The following is a 17,373-nucleotide window of genomic DNA, read 5'->3' as shown; positions in this document are numbered from 1 at the left end:
CCAATTAACTTTGGGAATATTTTTGCATTCAAATTATTTCTGTCTATATGTCTGTAATAGAAGCCAATGAATGCTTAATTTGTTTGGGGTTGGTCTTGGCATTTTAATTCGTGTCTATTATAATTAAACATATATTGCCTACCTGGCCTACTGTGGTTATACTGAGTTCTCATTTCATTAGGCTATAAAAATAATGATATTTTTCTATTCAGTCCCAGAAATCTTGGATTGAAGGAGTGTTCAACAAGAGAGAATGTAACAAAATCATTCCCAGCTCTAAAGACCCTCACAGGTATAATTTTCAATTACATTTTTCTTTTTAAACGTACAGTACTTGGAAGACTGCTTATTGAAATTTAGAGCTATGACTTTACCTTGGCAGAGCCCCTGTTGCTATTGTGGTAAATTTTACTCTTGCTTTATCTTTGATATACTTATTTGTCTAGTGGGAGGATAGATACCAGGGAACTATCTAGTACTACATCTATTCTACTTGGGTTTGGATAATAAATTTATAACTTTTGAGTATTGGATATCTCAACATAGTGTGAATTCCTTATCCCCAGGTGTCTATGGAATATAGTAGCTGGGATATTTCAGGACTCCATGCTCAGATCTAGAAACAGTTAATTGTTTCCTCCTGCAGGCTTTTTCCTTGAGCAGATAATGGGCAGCAGAATGAAATGACCTGAGTTTGACCACTCCGAGTTCTTGACAATCCTTTGAAAATTCTACTTGTAGAACAAAGTTCAAAACAGTAGCCAGTGAAAGATAAAGGAAGACAGGGCTGTGGAAAATTCCCCAGGGTAATGGATCCATGAAATTAAGGTTGGGTAGCATTGCCCTTAGGGAAAGAGTTAAAAGGAAAGGAAAATAGGAGAGCAGTGTTTTAATTAGGGGGACCATTCTATTTTTAGATTCTGTTGGGTAATTAGCCTTGTATTCATTTGAAGTTTAGAAATCACAGCTTTATGTTCATGAAAGATAGCACCATGAGGTCACTGAAATTCTAGTTCTTTGGGGATGATGACTAAAATAGTGTTCTTTGCATTTGTTAAATATTTACTAGCCCCACCCTCTTTGAATTACCTGTGGCTTATAAGCCCTGTGACTGGAAATCCTCATTTTACCTGCTTATGAAATGTTTACAGACTAAAAAGTCAGGGTAACCTTGTTTTTTCCCTTCATCTTTTATGACATTTTGTAGTATGATGATGGATGCAGTGGAAGGCAGACTGAGTTCAGGTGACTCCCACTGCCCTGTAAATGGAAAATCATCTTCACAGTCACTTTGAACTTCATGAAATGTGGTACACTGTAGGTCATTAGCCCACAGACTCAAGAACATCAATGATCATAATTCCATGAATGGTCTAAGATGTACTACTTTTTATTGAAAGAAAGCAGTCTCTCTTTTTCTGTGATTGTAAAAAAAAGGTTAATGGATGATTATGGCTGTTTCTCCTATGTCAGCCTTTTTCTTGCTGCTGCTGCTGCTGCTAAGTTGCTTCAGTCGTGTCCGACTCTGTGTGACCCCATAGACGGCAGCCCACCAAGCTCCCCCGTCCCTGGGATTCTCCAGGCAAGAACACTGGAGTGGGTTGCCATTTCCTTCTCCAATGCATGAAAGTGAAAAGTGAAAGTGAAGTCGCTCAGTCGTGTCCGACTCCTAGTGACCCCATGGACTGCAGCCTACCAGGCTTCTCCGTCCATGGGATTTTCCAGGCAAGAGTACTGGAGCGGGGTGCCATCGCCTTCTCCGGGCCTTTTTCTTAGACCTTAGTAAAATTCTCAAAGCTGTAGCCTTCATGCAGTTTTCTTCCTTACAGTGCACAGCAAAAGAGTGATGGTTCATTATTTTAAACTTAGATAAAAGTTGATCTTTTACTGATTCTTTTTGTCCCTCCTAATAAGAAAAAAATCTGATGGACTTGATTACAGTGCTTTTTTTTTTTCCCCCTCATTTTGAACTTGTTGAGGGAACAAAAATTCTAAAAGGCTGGAACATTCATTTCTGAATAATTTAGAATGATTGATTTTATGAACACTATCTTTTATTTTATTTTAACTAGATTTCTTTTCTAGTTAAAACTTCTACAGGACTTCCCTGGTGGTCCAGTGGTTAAGAATCTACCTTGCATTGTGGGGAACAGGGTGGGTTTGATCCCTGGGCAGGGAATTAAGATCCCACATGCTGCAGGGCAGCTAAGCCCTTGTGCCATAACTGTTGAATTCATGCACTCTAGAGCCCGAAAAGCACAATTAGAGAGCCTGCTTGTTACAACAGAGGATCTGCCATGATGCTAAGATTTAAAAATCTTATTTTTACAAAACAAACAAAAAATCTTCAGACTTAAAAATGTGATCATTGATGATCATAATGCTAACTCCCAAATCCAGGAGGCTTTTTTGAATCATAAAAAAGAGATTAATAAAGATAACAATTATATTCACACCAAATGTTCCTCAATTTGACAGTGTTTAGGGTTTTAAAATTGTATATGTATATTTTCTTACTTAATTCTTAAGAATTCTGTTATCTTCATAGTATTAGTAGTCAACATTATTATGCAAACTGCAGTGTACCAGATATTGTAAGACACCTTATATATATTATCACCCTTAATCCTTTTAATAACTGTATGGGTCAGATATTATTTACAGATATGAGAACTGGGGCTTAGAAGAATTGTTAAATCATTGAGATTTAAATCCAGGTATTTTGGTTCCTAACGCTGTTCCGTTAATTAGATCATAGTTGCTAAGGTGTAATTATATATGGTAAATGACATAGGGGAATATTTGGGAGGTAGTATATATGAATACTCAGTAATCCTGATTTCCAGACTATAGAAAATTAACAGATATTTATATATGAATTAAATTTGTTTTAAAATATATTAATAAACTAACTGGTTTTATCTGTTTTATTTAGATGCACTGCAGGATGTCAGGTCTGTCAGAATTTAATCAGGTAAGCCTTAGATAAAAAATTCTATGTTTATATATATCTCTGAAGTCACATCTCTTTTTTTGGATTGGTTAATATTCCTTTTGATGTGCATTTTACATATTACATGAGGATATTTTCTTAAGTCTTGGGATTTTTTTTTGTGAAAACAGCTTTTTTGAAGTATAGTTGACTTAAAATAAACTGCACATGTTTAAAATATACAATTTGATGTTTTTGTTTTCTTTACTATTTTAATCATTTTTAAGTGTTCAGTTCTGCAGTGTTAAGTATATTCACACTGTTGTGTAATGGATCTTTAGAACTTTTGCCTTTTGTGCATCCATTCATCAGTTGATGTTCAGAATTTTTAAATTTTGTTTGTATATTCATCTGTTGATGTTTCTTCTAGCTCCTTCTTATTGTGAATAATGCTGCTATGAACATGGGTACATAAGAGATTTTTAGTGTTTTCTTAAAGCATCCCCAAAATGATTCTAATGTGCAGCTAAGGGAGAGAACCTCTGAGAATGTTTTTAAACTTAGAAAACAACCCAGTGTTTGAAATCTAATATAAACCTCAATGTAAAGTTTTAAAACTGTTGCTATATGTCATCTATACATTACCCTAGAAACATGTAGAAACATTGAATCTTTTTTTTTTCTTTTTAAATTTTTCGACCACTACATGTAGAAACTTAGTTACCCAACCGGGGATTAAACCCATGCCCCCTACAATGGAAGCATGGAGTCTTAACTAGTGGACCACCAGGGAAGTTTCCATTACCTCTATTTCCTATTCTAAAATTGTGTGTTTTCTATTGTAAATTGGTTTTTATGTCAAATTTAAGGTGTTACTGTGGACTATTGATTAGAGACCATCATGGTATAGATTATACTTGGACAGTCTCAGCTGCCAGCGGTAGTGAAGATGAACAATGGTCTGTTGAAAAGCACACAACGAAAAGCCCTACGGATACCTTTGGCACAATTAACTTCCAACATGGAGAGCACATCCACCACTCCAAGGTTTGCTAATAACTCACATTATTTTGCTGGTTTCTGAACAGAGGATATAACCTCCAAATGTATGTCCAAATAGAATTTCCAAGTGTAGATGATCAGATGACCAGATTTTATTGCAAAGGCGATCCATGTTGTTGACCTGTTGACAAAAATGACTCGGCTGTTTGCTTTATATTTGAGGCCCAGTTCCCAGATGTGGCCCAGCTCTTTATTTGATTAACCTCTTTCAAGCCAGCTTTTATGCCCCCTGCAGAAGAGAATGGCTTATTACTCTTGAGGCAGTTGCCAAAGTGCTGCCCTTCCTTCGGAAGTGTACAAAAGTTACTACCAAAGAACAGATTTCAGCAGAAGTGTGGCCATAGCCTGATATGTCCCCATGAGAGATTCTTCTTGGAAAGGAAATGGGGGTGATTTCTTTCTGGGCCCCCTGACTGACAGTGCTGGGCTCTCCAGGCCAGTTTTCCTCCTGTCTCTAACATGGTAATTTTGCATTGATTTGCATATTGACAAGTCAGGTGTCTCTGTTGAGCTTGTTAACTACTCACTGCTTTTTTAGAGGCAGCTTTTCCAGGGGAAAATGTAAGGGGCACTTGCCTCAGGAAAGCTCAGAATCAGCTGTGCCCTGGAGTGTCATCATCAGTTAAATGGATTTGAAAGAATAATTCTTTTTTTTTTTTTTCTTATGTTTTAACAAGTCTTAAGTTCTTTTTTCTTTTTATATTGGAGGATCATTTCCTCACCATGTTGTGTTGGTTTCTCTCATATAACAATGCGAATCAGCAACAGTTTTAATAGTGCCATAATAATAAGGTTTCATAATATAATTGTATAGTAGTCTACATTTCTGATTACTAATCCTCTTGCACCTAACTTTGTGCATTGACTTTTCATTCAGTTGACAAGAAAACTGACTTTCACAGAACTCTTTATGTGATTTTTCCCTTAAGTTTTTGTCTTCTTCCTTTTGTTTTATGTTGGTTCATAATCATCATCATTTACTCATTTTTTTCAGTCCATTCAGCAGATCTTTATGGTTCAATCCCTTGGTGGGGAAGATCCCTGGAGAAGGAAATGGCAACCCACTCTGGAAAATCCCGTGGACCGAGGAGCCTGATAGGCTACAATCCATGGGGTTGCAAAAAGTCAGACATGACTGAGCCACTTCACTTCACTTCATTTCATAGTTTGCTATGCCACAAAGACCACGTGTTCTGTGTACTAACATTGCTTACAGTCTAGTGAGGGAAACAGGAAATTAACATACGATTACTACAGACAGTGTAGATGTTATGAAAGGGGAGTACAGCATTCTTTGAGAGAATGAAAAGCAAACTCCTGTTTTTTTTGGGTTGGGTGTATCTGTCAGGGAAGCCACCTGAGAGTAGGGATGGCTATGCTGAGATGTGAAAGGTGAGAGAGGCAGAAGGGTAACACCACTCTAGGCATGAGGAATAACTTGTACGAGGGCCAAGGGGGAATAGGGTATATTTAGGAAAGCTGAAAGCATAGTCAGACAGATCTCCTGATCACTAATATGTTTTATGCTTAGCATTAGGCTCCTGTTACCTCTTCTGTGCCTGAATGCATTTGACCTCTCAGAAGAGGAGCAGCTATCCTTATAGTACAGCCTGGAATTGAACTTCAGTCTTAGGGTGCATAGCAGGAGAGCTTGTGAGAGCTGGGTACTCATCCCTCTGGCTGCATTTGCCTTCCCAGTTGTTAGCCCTCCCACCTCCTTCCACAAAGAATTGGAGGTGAGTTAGTTATAATATAGGAGGAGGAGGGGAAGGTAAGAGTAGTTAACCCTTAGCATCGCCTTTGGTTGGTTTTTGGAAGAAAAGACTCTGCTGCTGATAATTTAGTTAATGAAAGGTGTTTATCCTGAAATCTCAAGAAGTATCTTCTAGGACTAAAAGTACTTAATGGTTGAAAGAGAGTGCTACCTGGGAGAAAGAGTTGCGATAGAAGGAGAACTAACCCAGAGCTGCTTCTCTGCCTTTATTTATTACTTGGAGCAACATAAACCATTGCACAAAGGTCCAATGCTATTTGTATACATGATAAAGCCATGGTAACTCAGTTTCCTCACTTGTAAATTGAATCCTAGTTACCCTTAGATTCTTTCTACTATTCAATACATTCTGTGATGGCTTGTACCATCCTCATGTTCAGAATTCCTAATATTTTAATTATGAAATAAAGGGATTATGTTTTAAGAATTTCAAAGGTGAAGACAATTGTTTTAAATTTTAAAAGTGAAGACCATTGTTTTAAATCACTATTACATTCTGGAGGATCATGTGATAATTCCTATTTGCATATCTATGGCAGTCTCTACCTGTGGTTATAGGTTCATGGTTTCTTGTAGCTCTTATCCTATAAATCTGACTTATTCTTGCTGTTGGTTGGCTCACACTCATCTCAATATGATTTTAACAATCTGTAAGTGGCTGCATTGGCTGGGAAAAGAAAACCAGTCATACACTTTTTAATTTTGGGCAAAATGACAAATGATTCTGGGACTGTCTGATTTCCTCTTTTTTTTTTTTTTTTGGTTATATTGACCCTTTTGTGAAAAGTGTATATTTTAGGGAAAAAAAGTTTTTGGAGAGATTATATATATATATATGTATATATAAATAATGTCATTAGAATGTAAAATTTGAAATAAATATACATGTTCCTGGATCTTAATTTAAATTATGCAAACATGTAACTGTATGCATCTCAAGGGATGTACAATAATTGTCAATAGTGGATGAAAAAAATATGCACATATGTGAAATGACCAAGTAAATTAAGAAAAGCCATAACATTTATGAAAAGCCTCATTTCACTCATTTCTAAACAATTTTTTAAAATGGGTTTGCTGGAGTAATGGTTTTTGCCAGTTTGACATTTTTCTGCCTCAGCTCAGACCTTCTAGAGAACACTGATGGACCAATGCTGAAAACCAGAGGAAACCTTCCTGCCGTGACTTGTAATTCCCAGAAGGAACTTAAAGGGGGTGTGGGATCCTTTCAAAGTAAATATTTCTATCATAGGAAGATGAACTTTTAAAGAGATTCCAGGCACTTTTCTTTTAAGTTTTGGCATTTCAGTTGCCCTGCTGTGTGCTTATTGTGAATTGGCATGTCTTTTCCACTATTTTATGTGTACGTGTCTATGTATATCTTCCAGTATATTAGAACTTCTTATGACACAAAGTTGGATCACCTGTTACATTTAATGTTGAAAGAGTGGAAGATGGAACTGCCAAAGCTGGTAATCTCCGTCCATGGTGGTATCCAGAATTTCAAGATGCCCTCAAAGCTTAAAGAGATCTTCAGCCAAGGTTTGGTCAAAGCTGCAGAGACAACAGGAGCATGGATAATAACTGAAGGCATTAATACAGGTAAGGCACATTCCCTGTTTCACTCTTTTTTTTTTCTTTTTCTGTAATTCCTTTTAAAACTGAATCAGGCAGTATAGAACTTAAGTTTGCTCTGCAGTGCTCCCAGGAGATATAGGCAGCATGAGTGAGGAAGACTGAAACTGTAGTAACTGGAAAAGAAACCCAGAAGAATCATAGACCTTTCCTGGACTGTGTTTTTACCATTGTTAAAATCTCCTATTTTAATATAACTTTGTAGACTTTTACCAAAGAAAATAGTTTTTCATGAGCTTTGGACTATTGCAAGGTTACAAAGGACATGGACTCCATGCAAGGGTGTAGTGTGTGGGCATAGACATGAGCTAAACTTGCCATGGTCACGTTCTCAGCCATTCGAAAGCAGGGACGTGTGCAACAATTGTATTGAGTGTATGGGGCATGAGGAGATAATTAACTACATAACTACCTTTTCACATACTATCTCTATCTGAGTCTTATATTCCTTGAAATCTGGCATTCAAAAACTTCATTTAGTAGCCCCTGAACTTCTAACCCGACTCTTTTGCATCCGTTTTTATGAACTGTATGTGTGTAACAGAATCATCTGGAGGCATTACAAAAATACAATACACAGGCTCTACCCCAAATTAATTAGAGTTTTTCAGGGTGGAACTTCTGAAGGATGTCTAATGTGCAGCCGGGGTTGAGAATTAGTAACTTCACAAACTCCTGTTACCAATCTATTAATAACCTATCACAATTCTAACACCAGTTTCCATGTGACCAGCTGAAGTGTCCTACAATTCAACTCAGTTCTACAATATTTACCTGGAAACAGCATCAGATCCCACAGGCTTAGGGCTCAGTCCCATAAGACTGTCCTCACTTCAGATGTCAGCCTCAAGTCCTGGTTGTTAACCTGTGCTTCTGACTCTCTGCCTGCAAATCAGGTGGCTCAGACGGTAAAGAGCCTGCCTGCGATGCCGGAGACCCAGGTTCTATCCCTGATTTCCCCTGGAGAAGGAAATGGCAACCCACTCCAGTATTCTTGCCTGGAGAATTCCATAGACAGAGGGAGCCTGGTGGGCTACGGTTCATGGAGTCGCAAAGAGTTGGACACAACTGAGTGACTAACACTTTCACACTTTCTTTCACTTCCCACTACCCGATCCTTGGGTTTGATGAATTTACTAAAGTAGTTCACAGAATGCAGGAAACCAATTACTCATTAGATTACCAGTTTATTATAGAAGGATGTAACTCAAGAACAGCTAGATAGAAGCATTGCATAGGACAAGGCACCTGTGGAAAAGGGCACGGAGCTTCTGTGCCTTCCTCCCATGTCCACATGTTTACCCACTTGGAAGCTCTCCAAACCCTGTTTTTTGTTTTGTTTTGTTTTGCGTTTGTTTGTTTGGTTTTTATGGAGGCTTCATTGTTGTTCTTCTTCTTGTTTAGTCACTGAGTCATGTCCAGCTCTTCTGCAAACCATGGACTGTAGCCTGCTGTAGGCTACAGTCTGTAGCTTACAAACTGTAGGCTCCTCTGTCCATGGGATTTCCCAGGCAAGAACACTGGAGTGGGTTGCCCTTTCCTTCTTCAGGGGATCTTCCCAAGCCAGGGGTGGAACCCGCATCTCCTGCATTGGCAGGCAGATTCTTTACTACTAAGCCACCTGGGAAATCCATAGGCTTCATTATATGGGCATAATTGATTCGATTATTGGCTATTGATAATTGAACTCAATATCCAGTTCCTTTCCCTTCCCCAGAGGTTGGGGATGGGACTGGAAGTTCCAACCCTCTAATCACAAGGATGGTTGGTTATCCTGGAAACCAACCCACAACAGTAGGTCCAAAAGTTGTCTCATAACATAACAAAACCATCTGTCACTCTCACCACTTAGGGATTTGAGAAGCTCTGTGTCTCTGACAGACTAAATAGTTTTTATTACAAGTCACAATATCACTTCTGTAGCTTTCCATCTTCCCTTTACTTCTCTCTGTTTCTACTTGGGATGTTCTAGCCAGTGTTTCCTATTAAATTCTGCCCATCCTTGAGGATTGACATTAGATTCTAACATACCCAGGAAGCATTGTCTATCTCAACTCACTTTTGCTCCTTAATTTCTGTAGGATTTATTGCCTGTAGCACCTGTGGCGTGTGTGTGTTCTGACATACAGGCTGGGTCAGGATGAGTCTCCCTGACTATGAGGTAGAGGCCAGGGCCTACACATTTGTCTAAGAAGTGAGCAACAGGTACTAAGATAAGAAATCATTTCTTTTGACTAAAAAGGAAAGCAAGTGATTGAAAAAACAAATAAAAAATAAAACCAAGGGGTTTAGAACCTGTCACCAATGGGTAACCTCTGGTACTATTTTTTCACATTCTTAAAAGAAAGTGAAGGTTGCAGAGTTCTAAGTCCAGTGTGTAGTACTTATTTTATTTCCAGTAAAAAAAAAAAAAAAGGGGTGGGTGGGGAAGTTCATTGAGTTCAGGAAAAGGTGAACTTGGTCATAGTTTTTTTCTTTGAATAGTTAACTGTGTCACGTGCTTTACTTACTGCCTTTTAAAAATTTAATATTTTAGGTTAGGGTCAATTAAGGAATGCAAATATAATAGTGTGAAAACTATTGATATAGTTCATATGAACAAAAGAAATGAGATATCTTTGGAGCTTCCTTAAATGATAACCAGGGTCTGACTTGATTCAAGCACAGCTCCTTAGGGCCTGACTACACAAGAAGTGGTCCCTGGACCAGTAACATCAGCATCACCGAGGAGCTTGATGGTAACCTAGATATCAGGCTCCCCAGATGAGTGGGATGAAAAAAACTGCATTTTGATAACATCCCCAGATGATTCTTGAAAGTAAAAGTTGCTCAGTCATGTCTGACTCTTTGTGATCCCATGGACTGGACAATCCATGGAATTCTCCAGACCAGAATACTGAAGTGAGTAGCCTTTCCCTTCTCCAGGAGATCTTCCCAGTCCAGGGATTGAACCCAGGCCTCCCACATTGCAGGTGCATTCTTTACCAGCTGAGCCACCAGAGAAGCCCAGGAATACGGAGTGGGTAGCCTATTCATTCTCCAGTGGATCTTCCCAGTGGGTAGCCTATTCATTCTCCAGCGGATCATCCATCTTACTCAAGGATGAAAGATGAGTAAGATATGGCCCCTGGGTTTAGTGATGAAGTGGGTGACTGTGATAAACAGACAATAAATAACTAACCAAAGATTGATGCTGAATGGGCCATAGTTGAGATACAAAGAAAGTGTTTGGGAGTAAAAGAAACAGGAAGACAAATTCCATTTCCAGATGGGAAACCTGAGAAAAAGGGTTGGTGGAGGATATATACTCTTCCCTTGAGAAAAGGGTAGACAGAAGCATTCTAGGCCAAGGTGGCAGTTCAAGGCTGGGAACACAGCTGGAGATTAAGGCATGTGCAGAGAGTGGTGATACACCTACTAGCTGGATGTGCCTTGTGGCAGAGGATGGGGACAGCCAAGAGAGACTGGAGCCAGATTGGGTACCATGCTATTTGGGCTGAGGTTTTATTCTCTGTGTAGCAGGGAGCCCTCAGAAGATTTTTGAACAGAAGAATGAATAGGGAATGATACTGTCCGATCAGGTTTTATGGAGTCTTAGCAGGTAATATGTATTAAGATCAGAAGTGGGCCGCTGAAAAACTGTCACCACCACATGCTGGTTCAGTTCAGTTCAGTTCAGTCGCTCAGTCATGTCCGACTCTTTGCGACCCCATGAATTGCAGCATGCCAGGCCTCCCTGTCCATCACCAACTCCCGGAGCACTCAGACTCACGTGCATGCTGGTAATCCACGCCAAACCTATGGATCTGAATCTCTGTTGGTACTGATGTGTGTTCTGTGGTCCAGAACCCCAGTTTTAGAAGATGACTGGGAAAAGTGCAAAAGATTGGCTGGAGGGGAGGATGCCGGAGAGAAGAAAATGATTAAAGTGCTATGCTTCAGATGCATGCAATATGCAGGGTTTTTGCTTTTTTTTTCCTGTGCTAATGATACATACAGAGTCAGATTCTACTTAAAAAGAGTAAGTGGTGTAATGTAGTATTTGCAATTAAAAGGCAGGTTAAGCCAGTCTCAAACGGCTACATAGTGCATTATTCCAACTATATGACATTCTGGAAGAGGCAAAACTATAGAGATGATAAAAGATCAGTGGTTATCAAGGACTGGGGAGAATGAGGGATGAATAGACAGAGTATAGAGGATTTTGAGGACAGTGAAACTATTATGTTTGTAATTCCTGTGTGCCAGCAACTTTCCCTGATAACAGTCTTTTGCATATACTTGTCTATTATTCTCTTTCTGGCAATTGCAGTGTTTTGTGTGATTTGTGAGTTAAAGTTTGACTTCTAACCTGGTTGTTCATAGGTGTGTCCAAACATGTTGGGGATGCCCTGAAAGCTCATTCCTCGCAGTCCTTGAGAAAAATCTGGACAGTTGGAATCCCTCCTTGGGGTGTCATTGAGAACCGGAAAGATCTTATTGGAAGAGATGTAAGTAGACAATTCTTTCATAGCAAAAGGAAATAAACATATATCCACTTGCCAGCTTAGCACTATACCTGGATACCTGTAGACATCTTCAGTGTAATATGCCCCAAACCAATTCCTGACTTCATGCTGCCTCTCTTACCCTGTCTTAGAAAGTGACAATCTTACCCTGCAGTTGCTCAGGCCCCAAACCCTGGCACTAACCCTGAAATGATCTCTGCTCATGCCTCAAACCTAATCCCCTGGGTAATTCTAATAGCTTTCCCAACTCTCATCTGTGGCTTCCCAGGTGGCACTACAGATAAAGAACCTCCTGCCAATCAATGCAGGAGACATAAGAGATGGGGGTTCAATCCTTAGGTTGGGAGGATCCCCTGGAGGAGGAAATGGCAACCCACTCCAGTATTCTTGCCTGGAGAATCCCTGTGAACAGAGGAGCCTGGCAGGCTACAGCCCATAGTGTCTCAAAGAGTCAGACTTAGCGACATAGCACGCACTATATATAAACCAGATAACTAGTGAGAAACTACTGTATAGCCCAGGGAACTCTACTCATTGCTCTGAGGTGACCTAAAAGGGAAAGGAAGCTAAAGAAGAGGGAATATGTGTATATAGCTGATTCACTTACTGTATAGCAGAAACTAATACAACATTGTAAAGCTACTGTACTCCAATAAAAACTAAAAAACTGAAACAAAACAACTATATCTTGAAAAAAAAGTGACTCATTGCCTTCCAGAAAGATGATAACAATTTCCATTCCTAACAACAGGGTATGAGGATGCCCATTTTTCTGTACCATTCCTGGCTTCAGAAGATATTCTGGCTTTTTAGAAAACATTGCTTTTCTGATAGGTATAATACCTAATACCTAATTGTTCTTAAGTACATTTCTCTGATTACTAGTGAGGTTCCACATCTTTTCATGTGGTTTCTGGACACTTTTAAGCATAGCTAAAAATGTTGAAATACCTTTTATAATTCATTTTAGCATTTTTGTTTGCTATTTTGCTGCATTTCCCAGATTTTAATTTGTATTATTTATGAAATCTTTCCATATATAAAAAAAATGTGTTAAATCTATCAATCATTTTCTTTTTGGCTTCTATCCTCAGTGTCATGCTTAGGAATTGTAAAGGTAACTTTTAAAGACTAATGTTGTAACATTTATGGTACTTTTTATACCCATTATTTCTTTAACACCTCACAGCAACCCTCTGCTATAGGAATCATTAATATCACTTACACATGAGGAAAATGAGCCTGAGAAAGGAAGCAGGTATTACTCAGATTTAAAATTAGAAAGCAGAAGAGTCTAGCCTTAAACTTGGACTCTTAGACTCTAAACACAGTTGCCCCTCCCTGTTTGTGGATTCTGCATCTGAAGAGTCAACCAGCACTGGATCCCCAGGATTCAATCGACCATGGATCTGGAGGATATGAAAGTCAATTGTATTATGCCATTTTATATGAGGGATCCGAGCATTCGTGGACTGTAGTATCCATGAGTAGTCCTGGAAGTAACCCCCCACAGATACCAAACGACTGTGCTGTGCTTTCCTCCCTGGAAACAAATAAGAATTGGAGTAGTTTATGGAAGAATCAGTAAATATTAATAAGGGGCTTCACTAGTAGCTCAGATGGTAAAGAATCTGCCTGCAATGCAGGAGACCCAGGTTCAATCCCTGGGTTGGGAAGATTTCCTGGAGAAGGGAATGGCAACCCCCTCTAGTATTCTTGCCTGGTGAATTCCATGGATCTGGGTAATTTATACTGAATGTGGATACATCTCCATTTACTCTTCACTTCATTTGGGATACTAGAAACATAAATCAGCGTCCAAATATTATTCTGAAATAGATCTATTTAAAGGCATAGCTTCTGAATACTGATGTGCTCTGCATATCAGTGTAGATCCTTGAACTGTTTTTTCAGTGATCTGAGACAAAGTAAGTAGAGAAATTGAAAATAAAGACTTGGAAGCATTTCTAGCAATGTAACAGTGCTGTGACTCCAAGCATATGGTAAGTGTTCTCATGTTGCTGTGTGTGAGTGTTGCTGAACTTGTGTCACGAGTCTAATGTGGCACAAGGTGCAGACTAGTCATGCACTATAGGACTACGTATCCATCCACAGAAAAACAAAAAGTAAAGGAACTCAGACTGAGTCTTCACTGCACATAGCCTGAGAGGCACTGCTCTTAGTAGCTAGTAGTACTTTTTGGCGTGGACCGGAACTCTGTAGTGCACAAACAGGCCTTTGGAGCAGTCGGCCCAGGAAGGACCTCTGACCCTTGTTTTTGCTATCTTACAGGTAGTGTGCCTGTACCAGACTCTGGGAAACCCCCTCAGCAAGCTCACAACACTCAACTGCATGCACTCCCACTTTATCCTGTCTGATGATGGCACTGTGGGCAAGTATGGCAATGAGATGAAGCTCAGGAGGAACCTGGAAAAGTACCTCTCTCTGCAGAAGATACATAGTTGTGAGTACCCACCGGGCCTCAGCCGACAGGTCCTGTCTAGGGGCACTGCTGTGGAGAGGTCCAACTGGGCTTCTTGTAGTCCTTGGTAAAACCTTGATATTGAGAGAGAACGTTTATCCAAAAAAAAAGGCTGACTCATAAAGTTGCTGTAGAAATCCTTGAGTTCATCCATATGAAATGTGGCCAATGTCAGTTCCTGTGCTGTAGGCCTCTGAGGATGGAAAGCATAGGATTGGGTGACTCTGCATGTCTTCGTAATCCAGGTCTTGGAGAAGAGTACCCTTTCCTGGGATGCCTATTCTAGGAGGTTTTCATCTGGAGCTATAATGCGCTTAAACTGAGAGTCAGGAGTAGAGTCAGCTCTCTCATGAGATTTATAAGCAAGAACTTTACAGTTGTTTTCCTTTTATAACAAATTTAATTAGTTGCATCAATAAGATTCTTTTTGTAGAAAATAATAATAAATATATTTATTTTTGTGGAGATTAGTTATTGCTTCAAGAAAGATGTCCCTAACTGAAATTGAATTGTTTTTCTCTCTCCTGCAAAATACCCTTACTGATTTATTTTTCTAATGATAAAAGTGTTATATACTCTCATATTCAGATAAATAAAGAAAACATAGAAAGAAGGGATAGCCCTCTATAATCTTACTATGAAAAATAACCATTGTTAACTTTTTCATCTGTATGATTTCAGAAGAACATATCCCTTCTGATAGGTAAGGCTATCGCTTTCTTCTCCAAATAAAAACCTAGAATTTGAATTTAGTTTTTATAAGATGATGTTACAAGAAGATTATGCCTATCAATTGGTACATCTTAGGTCTGATTTTTAATGACAAGGAGAAAATAATAAGGAGGTGGAGTTATGTAGAAAAGGAAAGGAAGTGAAATATTAAAACAATGGGCTAAGAGGCCCACTCCTGTCATTTGTGGAGTCAGGACAAGGTGCACATGGAAACCCACATACTGTTTGTTTAAATATTTAAAAGTTTTAAATCAAGCTAACAAACACAAATAACAAGATTAAAAACATAATAAAATAATGTTTAACCCTTTTACCTTTGTGTATATAGCTGGAAGGCCAGGTTTGAGGTCAGAGTCCTGGATTCTGGGGAGTACAAAGCCAAATCATGGAGGTAAAGCAGAACCAGCACCTCGGTCCCTTGTTTACAGGTCACTCTCTGCTTCTCTTCCTTGCTTTGGCTCAATCTCATAATGTCTGGGCCTGACATAGACGTTGTCACCTAGACACCCCAATCTATATGTCCAAGCCCTACTCCCCCCAGATCCTCTTGCTTTGACAAGTACATCCCTGGGGCAGAGGCTCAAGCAGCCCCTGGAATCAAGAATTTTGGGGTCTAGTACAGTCCAATGTAGGACAGGGAGCACAGGCTTCCCTTGAACCTTGACCCTGTAGACTCCTCACTGTGAGGGGAAGGGCTTGGCCAGAGGAGGGCGTGGTAGAACCCGGAACCCAGAGTGAAGTCCTCTGTTGCTCAGGTGTGGGCATGGTGTTGCCTGCCAGTTTTCCTTCTTTTGGGGGAAAAAAAAATTGATTTAAATATTAAATATATCAATACACATGTGATGAAAAAGTTAAACAAGAAGCCTATAAACAGTCAACATTTCCCTAAATCTTCTCCTCCCTTCACTATTAATAATTTGATGTATATCATCCCAGAGTTTTCTGGTTATTTATATAAATATAAAAACATGTTGTACATATAGGTGTGTGTATATGTATATATAAAATATATACCTATATATATAGTTTTAAAATTTTAAATAGGGTTTTAAATAGGATCATACTGGACATATCAATCTGTAACTTTTGTTTGCTTAAGATCTTTAAAAAGAATGACTCCACAGTCTTTCCTTTTTTTGTCTTCCTTACTTTAATAAAGCAGTATGTAGTCTGACAAGAAAGTCAACTAGTGAAAAATGGAATACGTTGAAATATAAAAGTCTTTGAGGTTTACCCATCCCAGTCTGTTCTTAAAAGTAACCACTATTAAAAGTTGGTTGAATTGTCAACAGCTTGATTATTCTTTTGAGGTGAGTGATGGATACATTGGGATCCATTATATCATTCTGTTTTCTTTGACGTATGTTTGAAAATTTCCACAATAAAAAGTTAATTTCTTGAAGACTACTACTTCTTATTATTTTTTAATTACTGAAAGCCTTTAGATACCTTTTTAACTGGGAGAAGATACTCTAACCATATTTGTGGCTACTTTTATTTAAAGTCCAAGCTTCTGACTTGGCCTTGAACTAAGTAAACCTGAGTCACAGAAGAGAATGGCTAGGTCAAGTAAGGAATATACCCGGTAATTGAAAGGCTTGTGTCTGGAAATTGGCATTGCTGATAGAGTCCCTTTGTAACAATTTGATACTGTTTGTCATCTGAAATAGGCTCTGGACAAGGCGTGCCCGTGGTGGGGCTGGTGGTGGAAGGTGGCCCCAATGTCATCCTCTCAGTGTGGGAGACTGTGAAGGACAAAGACCCGGTGGTGGTGTGCGAAGGCACAGGCAGGGCTGCTGACCTCCTGGCCTTCACCCACAAACACTTAGCAGACGAAGGGTGAGCTGTTGAGCCTTCATTTCTAAAACTGTGCTGACTCTTTCCTCTTCCTAAGCTCTGCTCTCATGTGGGAAGGATATCCTTAGAGGACAGGGACCGGAATTCTCTGGATATCTTGGAGGATGGGTTGAGAATTCATTTTTCAGTGATTTTTGTACTTATTAAAGCAACACCAAAATGCCCTCCAGTGATGCAAGTTACTACTTCTTTAGCTGTAGAATGGCTTGCATCTACAAAGGACTTTGAACCTTGTCTGAGCTTAGGGAAAACATATCCAGGGGGAGTGAAGGAGAAGACCACTGTGGTAGTCACTTTTGAATTCAATTGCTGTCAGTAAATAGAGCAGAAATTAGAGAAATCAATATCCTGATATTTTTGTAGCATATGTTGTACTTAGTTGAGGTTTTAA

The 17,373-nt window shown here is 39.2% G+C and overlaps 1 protein-coding gene across 1 annotated transcript; it reads left to right on the top strand.

Moving 5' to 3' along the window:
• Positions 1 to 3,711: 3,711 nt before the first annotated feature.
• LOC120873884 (transient receptor potential cation channel subfamily M member 6-like) lies at positions 3,712 to 16,968 on the top strand. The gene is made up of 5 exons (XM_040254989.1): positions 3,712 to 3,979; positions 7,157 to 7,370; positions 11,769 to 11,893; positions 14,204 to 14,375; positions 16,796 to 16,968. Exons 1-5 carry the CDS (start codon positions 3,788 to 3,790, stop codon positions 16,966 to 16,968), a joined length of 876 nt encoding a protein of 291 aa, XP_040110923.1. The 5' UTR covers positions 3,712 to 3,787.
• The last annotated feature ends 405 nt before the right edge of the window (positions 16,969 to 17,373 follow it).

The sequence above is a fragment of the Oryx dammah genome, unplaced genomic scaffold (assembly GCF_014754425.2).
Source record: "Oryx dammah isolate SB20612 unplaced genomic scaffold, SCBI_Odam_1.1 HiC_scaffold_1, whole genome shotgun sequence".
NCBI classification, from domain to species: domain Eukaryota; kingdom Metazoa; phylum Chordata; class Mammalia; order Artiodactyla; family Bovidae; genus Oryx; species Oryx dammah.
Note: the sequence above shows the minus strand (reverse complement) of the source record. Positions and strands in the feature narration are given on the sequence as shown.

Bases quoted from the DNA above. Each gene is read 5' to 3' on its own strand.
- LOC120873884 (XM_040254989.1), top strand. From the start codon at position 3,788: ATGTCAAATTTAAGGTGTTACTGTGGACTATTGATTAGAGACCATCAT. The intron at 11,894-14,203 runs GTAAGTAGACAA...GCTATCTTACAG, and splicing joins AAGATCTTATTGGAAGAGAT to GTAGTGTGCCTGTACCAGAC. The intron at 14,376-16,795 runs GTGAGTACCCAC...CATCTGAAATAG, and splicing joins TCTGCAGAAGATACATAGTT to GCTCTGGACAAGGCGTGCCC.